This window comes from Oncorhynchus clarkii, chromosome 16, assembly GCF_045791955.1.
Source record: "Oncorhynchus clarkii lewisi isolate Uvic-CL-2024 chromosome 16, UVic_Ocla_1.0, whole genome shotgun sequence".
Classification (NCBI taxonomy): Eukaryota; Metazoa; Chordata; class Actinopteri; order Salmoniformes; family Salmonidae; genus Oncorhynchus; species Oncorhynchus clarkii.
Genome location: NC_092162.1, coordinates 54,444,577 through 54,451,431, shown reverse-complemented (window position 1 = coordinate 54,451,431; position 6,855 = coordinate 54,444,577). Strand labels below are relative to the sequence as shown.

Sequence of the window (6,855 nt, the reverse complement as noted above, 5' to 3'; positions counted from 1 at the left end):
ACCAAGCTCTAAGAAACATATGTGCTAGCTGGAATGAGATATGAGCATAGTTACCAATATCCCCTCACTACCTGTAGGTCATATGGCAGAGAAGCACTTTTTCATGATGCCACGTGTTCTACTTCTTCATCTAATCACTTCATAGTAGTGTGGCATCCCTGTTTTTACGGCACAGGTGGTAGTGCACTCGCCCCACTGTAACCTCAGAGTCAGGTTCAAGTCTCTCTACTGCTGTTCCCCTTCCATCGTTACGCAATAGTCTTTGTAGTAGTATTCCATGTAGGCCTATCCAGTATCTTCTAGCCTCATACAAACCATCCTGATGCGAGATCAGGACAATTGCCTGTGTGTGTGAAGAAACACACACACAGGCACAGACACATGCTTACACATGCAGATGATAAGACACGCACTCAACACACACATGGATTTTGTATTGTAGATATGTGGTAGTAGAGTAGTGGCCTGAGGGAACACACTTAATGTGTTGTGAAAAGTGTTAATGTAATGTCGTGTAATATTTTAAATGGTATATAACTGCCTTAATGTTGCTGGACATCAGGAAGAGTAGCTGCAGCCAAGGCTGCTAGGAATCCTTAACAAATACAAATACCTACAGGACATGGCAGGGAGACTGCACGTGATCCTGAACAGTGTAAACAAGGCGCTGTGCCGCATGCGCTTGGCCTCGGCTGTAGAGGAGGAGGATGATGACCTGATAACACAATCACAGCATCTGGAGGAGAAGCGCAGGCGTGGCCAGCAGCTCGTCACTATCCAAGCATTCCTACAGTCCAGCCTGGACAAGGAAAATGAGCTCAGCGTGGTCCTCCAGTGGCTCAGAAACATGAGTGAGTGGCACAGTGCCATTAGCTGTTCAAAGTGCTTTAGAATTGGACCAAAGTGCTTCAGTAATTAATGCTCATACCATGGTTGTGATATCTGTTCTGTACAATCTATTTTATACACTGCTTGCTCTTCAGGGGTTTAAGTCAGGATACTGTAAATAACGTTGTGACATTTGTTAGGGCTTTATTAATACAATTTTATTAATTGGTTGATTGCTGTAGACCAGGAGCTGGTGGAGGTGGAGGAGGACGAGGACTTCCGGGAGGTGGATGGTATCACTGAGGAATGGGTTGAGGAGATGCAAGACAAGATCCAGAGTTTCATGTCGGACATCCAAGCTTGCATTGTACGTCTTCACGAGCTTTGTGGATTCCTCTTTGAACTCGACACCAGGAAAACCAAAAAGAAAGAAGCAGAACATAAGAAGGGAGGTGTGTGGCACTGGTGGCTGGAGTCAAAAGTCGATGCCAGGACGATACTGAAGATCCAGGAGCTGCAGCCGCCCACAGTGGACCGCATGATGGCGGAGCCCAGCCTGGCCACCAAGTCTTCCACAGATCTGTCCTTCATGCTGGGCGACATCTCCAAGTCCATGTCCTGCAACAAGGCCATGAGCATGGCCTTTAAGTTCATTCAGACGGGGCTCCACAACCTAAACGAGGCTCTGCAGGAGCGCACAGGCGAGGCCCACAAAGCCCAAGCCCAACTGGATGAGATGAAGGCTGATGACTGCCGTGCTAACCTGGCCCGTGCCAAAGCAGAGCTGGAAGGGGGCAAGACAAGGATCACCAAACTGGAGGGAGATAACTATAACCTTCGGGAGGAGATTGCAGCGCACATGTTCCAGATCCACAAGCTGGAGGGGATGGTCAGGTCAGGTCAACAGGGTTCTGTGATTAAAGTGATTGAGCCGGTGATGGAATTCCCCATGACTCAGAGCCAAACCCAGCCAGAGAGCACCTCAGTCCCATTCAATCCGAAATATCCCAGACGGCCCCCTCCGTCTAAGAAGGAGCAGAAGCCAAAGATAGCCCCATCAGTGGTGGAATCACAGCTACCCAAGAGCCCACCCAAGACTGCGGCTGGGACGGAGCCAGAGTCCATTGAGGAGGAGTATGTCGAAGAGGAGATACCTCCCACACCTTCCCCTGTGTCTGAAGAGGAGATCAAGCCCGAGCCATCACCTGATGAATTGGACCTCTTTGAGGCCATGGAGAAGAACAGCACCAGCCTCTTGGATGGCTTCCAGTCATCTGTGTTCAACATAATTGAAAAGTCCCTCAGTGTTAAGGGTATAGGCCTAGAGGCAGACAAGGCCAACGATGCCATCAAACTCTACATCATCCTTCAGAAAACCATCCGAGACTCCTTCAACAACATCACCTCCAAACTCCATGGGAAATTTACAGACAGCATCCTGAACATGCCGTTTGAGGAGGACGCCACCAAGTCACCAGGGGACATGCTCAAAGAGATCAACTCTATGTTCGTCAGCCATGACCAGAACATTGAGAGTTTGGGCGCCAATGTGCACATGCTCATGAAAGAAGAAGACAAGAACGCCAAGTCTGCTTCCAAGAAAGGACCCCACCAAGAATGCCGTCACTCTGTGTCTGAGGTCCTGATCCAGTTGAAGAACATCAACAACATGAGCAAGCAGCAGACCTGTAAGATGCGCCTGGCCCTGGAGAACCTCATAGACATGAACAACAAGTTGGATAATGAGCCCAAGACTGAGGAGGAACAGCCATCCACCAGCCATTTCTCCATCTCGTCCTCTGACAGCTTTGTAGAGGAAGAAGAGATCAGAGTGGAGAAGAAACTCCACCACCACATCGAGAAAACTGTCAAAGTACCGGTAGAGAAGCGAATCAAGAGGAGACATACTCCACATCAGACAACGAGGCAAGTACTGAAACCCAGACTTATAGAGACAGCCAACCAGGGGGACATGGAGCGGTATAAGATGGAGATTGAGGAGGAGGGGAGGAAGATAGAGAAAACGGTGATGGTGGGGGCGACCTACCAGGTAAATGTGGTGTCTCAGAGGACCAACCTGAATCTCCTGAGGCAGGCGGCGATCAGCGGGGAGATCTCCACTGAGCTGTACAGCATGGCCAAGGACCTCATCACACACATTCTGGGCATGGATGAGATTAGACTGGCCTGCCTGCTCCGCAAGTTCATGGCCTACAGATCAGTGCAGCAAGTCCGGTATGATAAGAATTTATGCTCATACTCTTTTTTGGTAGAATTGTTTTGTTCATATGATTCACGGGACCATTTATTGATCAGAACTTGTATTTTTGGAATACAACTTATTTTTTAACCTCTATTTTTTCTTGTCAGTTACAATCTGAATATGCAGTTGGTTGCTGCTCGGGAGCTAAAGGATGGACAGTCGGTAAAAGAAATATACTCCTTCCTGACGAAACTGGATGTGTACCAGAAACGGACGTTGCGTCGGTGGAGTGCTAAACAAGCTGCTATTGAACACAGCCGCAAGACCTGCCTTGCTCGCATGCTATATCTTTTCAGTGAGGTGAGGAAGAATAGTAGACACAAGCCTTAATTTGGTTTCTACATTCACTTTCATCCTACAGACATATGGCTTTTCATGGGGCTTTATCGTTGGTTATCTTTAATAATGTTGTGGTCATTTAAAATGTTAAAGCTGTTCAATGGAACATTTAAAACCCAATGGGTTCAGAGCCTTTCCTCAAACACATACATTTTAGAATCGTAATTTCCATGGAATGCAAACTCTGTTGATCTATATCCGTTCTATGTGAAGCGATCCTGCTTCTGGCAGTAGGCGGTACAGTTTTCCTACTTTTGCTTTCTCTGTCTGGTACTTGTTGGGTATTTCAACAGAAAATATACAATAGTAATGGCTGTTCAGAAGGTTTTTCACAGTGTATTGTTTGGACTATACAACCATACTTCATATTATACTTTGAAATGTAGAAGGTTAGATTAGTAAACGATGGTACAAAAGACTTACCGCACAGCACCTTTAAAATAAATCAACCACAATTCCTACAATTTCCTCAGATAAGACAAGACTACAACGTGCACCTGCTCACCCCGTTCCCGTGCTCCAGCCACTCCCGTCAACATCTGGCCATCAAGTCCCACAAGCTGACGTGGTCCCTGAACCCTGGTTGCCAGCGCCGCCACCTGCCCACTCCAGCCCAGACCCCCCACCTGGTGATGCCCGCCTCAGAGGCCGGACCCCTGAGCGGAGTCAGGTATGGGCAAGGCCATTAAGGTTAAGGGCATCATTACATGTTCCACAAAAAAATGTGATATAGCTGATCAAGTGTATTTGTGGTCTATGCTATGTGGGAAAAACAAAACAAGCTCTGAAAACAAGGATAGCAGAACACAGGAGTAATATCAGGACTCGTCACAACATTAGCTCTGAGATAGATTGGCATCGAACATGTTAAGACTCCTAGGAGGGGAGGAGATACTGATAATCTATTACTGAGAAGAGAATTGTATTGGATTTACCGTTTGCGTACAATCTCCTAGATGTCTGAACCCAGAGTTTGATATCAGACCATTTGTTACCTGAATATGTCACTTTACTTTGATTTGTCTTGCCTTCCACGTTACCCACTTGGTCATTTTGTAAACATATATTATGTTCTGGAACCATGACATGCACCCATCTCATTGTTATTTCATTATTAGAGATATACAAATGTGTTTTGCACCCACCGTGCGTCACATGGTCATGTCAGGTGAAATGTGTATATTTGGGGATGTGAACACTCAGTGTGTTTGACCTGACGAAGATCCGTTTTGGATGGAAACGTTGTCAATAAAGTGGTGAATTGGGAGCTTTAACAGTGTGTGGGCCTTCTTGTTCTATATAGGTACAGGGACCCCCACTGTCAACCCCCAGTATTGTGAACTCATTAAATGGCCTTTATGTTGCTGCAGTAAATTATTATTACGATAATGCAGTCATGTAACCATACTGCAATGTTCAGCCTCAGCTCTCCCTCCCCTTCCTAATTGGTACAGATACAGTAACTCAGTGCTTTGTCTCTCTCAGGGAGCTGTTGAGGGGTCAGCTACCCACACTGTGGCATTGTAATCTGACCATGAACAACATGCAGCTGGCCAGGAAGATGGCCTCTCCCCCCTGCAACCTCTCCTCCATCCCCCTGCTGATGGAGATGGACGTCAACCATAGCCGAGCCACTGCACTGCGCTCTGCACAGGGCAGGTAAGGCCTTACACACTGCATCAACTGGTATCAATGGATAGGAGCTTAGAGAGCAGCAATGTTTGGACAACTCAGGGCAAGATCTTAGTATTTTAGGATGATGTCCTTCCCCTGGTGAAAGGTATAGACTGCTTGTGATATTGAGTTTCAGTTCTAAATTCTCATTGGTTTGTGATGCGTGAACTGCAGTGGTGTAAAGTAATTAAGTAAAAATACTTTAAAGTACTACGTACTTAAAGTAGTTTTTCGGGGTATCTGTACTTTACTCTATTTTTGACAACTTTTACTTCGCTACATTCCTAAAGAAAATAATGTACTTTTTACTCCATACATTTTCCCTAACAGCCAAAAGTACTCGTTGCATTTTGAATGCTTAGCAGCACAGGAAATGGTCTAATTCACACACTTATCAAGAGAACATACCTGGTCTTCCTACTGCCTCTGATCTGGCAGACTCAGTAAACACACATGCTTTGTTTGTAAATGATGTCTGAGTGTTGGAGTGTGCCACCGGCTATCTGTACATTAAAATAACAAGAAAATTGTGCTTTTTGCTTAAAGGAATTTGAAAAATATTTATACTGATACTTAAGTTTTATTTTAGCAATTACATTTACTTTTGATACTTAAGTATATTTAAAACCAAATACTTTTAGACTTTTACTCAAGTAGTATTTTTCTGGAGGAATTTCACTTTTATTTGAGTCATTTTCTATTAAGGTATTTTTACTTTTCCTCAAGTATGACAATTGGGTACTTTTTTCCATCACTGGTGAACGGGATAAGCCACTGCACTTATTGAGTCCCAGAGAGGCAAATCGACCTCTGGGTTTTATTACAGGGATATTGGATGTTAAGAGAGCAGGGGAACAGGAAACTGACTTCTGTCATCTGTGTGTAGTGTACCCAGCACAAATGTCTAAAGACAAGCTAAACTAAAGTTTGAGTTATTGAGTGTGTTATTTATCTCTTTATCTTTATCCATCTCTTCTCTGTCTCAGGATGAGTGGGGGATAGCTGCATGCTTTCTAGAGGAGATGTGTTGATGCATAGGGAGATGATCTACTGAAGGGATCCAGTCTGTCTCTAATCTCAAACGCCATCCATTAAAGAATACGTTCACTCCAGCCCCATGCTCCATGCCTCATTTACTCCCACACTGTAGTTTTCAGTGGCGTCACAGGACAGCTGAACAAGCACGTGTGCAAAAGGTACAGTTGTTGAGCTGTCGGGAAGAGGCATCCAGTGAATCCATTCACATAGCCACATCATTTTAAAAACCTTGTTGAGAGGGGTTTCCTCTCCCCTTCCATAAGATCTTCCCTCATTGTTTGCCTTGGTATCAGGACTGGACATGGGTTGATTCCTACAGTATGTTAATGCATGCAGAAGTATATTAGGGGTCTTTAACTGCTTCCTGAAAACCCTATTTGTTAGGTGCCTCCTAAGAAGAGGTAGGTGCACGAGTCAGGAGCAGGAGAGCAAGGAATTCCAGTTTGCACAGTCGTTTGTTATAAGTCCCAACCCACCAACAACAGGCGGGGAAAATCACGAAACACACGGAGGAGAAACCTCTACTCCTAACACAGTACAAACGGTACAACGACTGTGAGGGGAAAAAAACCCTGTGGCGCAAACACGCACCTCTAACAGAGCTAACACAGCAAAATAATCCCGCACAAAGACTAGCAGGCAGTGGAGGTTAATAAACCCACCGAAATTAACTAATCAGACACAGGTGATAACAACAACAGACAGACACAAAC

The 6,855-nt window shown here is 45.3% G+C and overlaps 1 protein-coding gene across 1 annotated transcript; it reads left to right on the top strand.

Annotated features, from left to right (window-relative positions):
• The first annotated feature begins 622 nt into the window (after positions 1 to 622).
• Positions 623 to 6,106, top strand: LOC139367351 (protein FAM186B-like). Its single transcript, XM_071105556.1, has 6 exons — positions 623 to 851; positions 1,071 to 3,063; positions 3,199 to 3,391; positions 3,904 to 4,100; positions 4,916 to 5,089; positions 6,091 to 6,106. The coding sequence occupies exons 1-6, from the start codon at positions 623 to 625 to the stop codon at positions 6,104 to 6,106; spliced, it is 2,802 nt and encodes a 933-aa protein (XP_070961657.1).
• Positions 6,107 to 6,855: the final 749 nt, after the last annotated feature.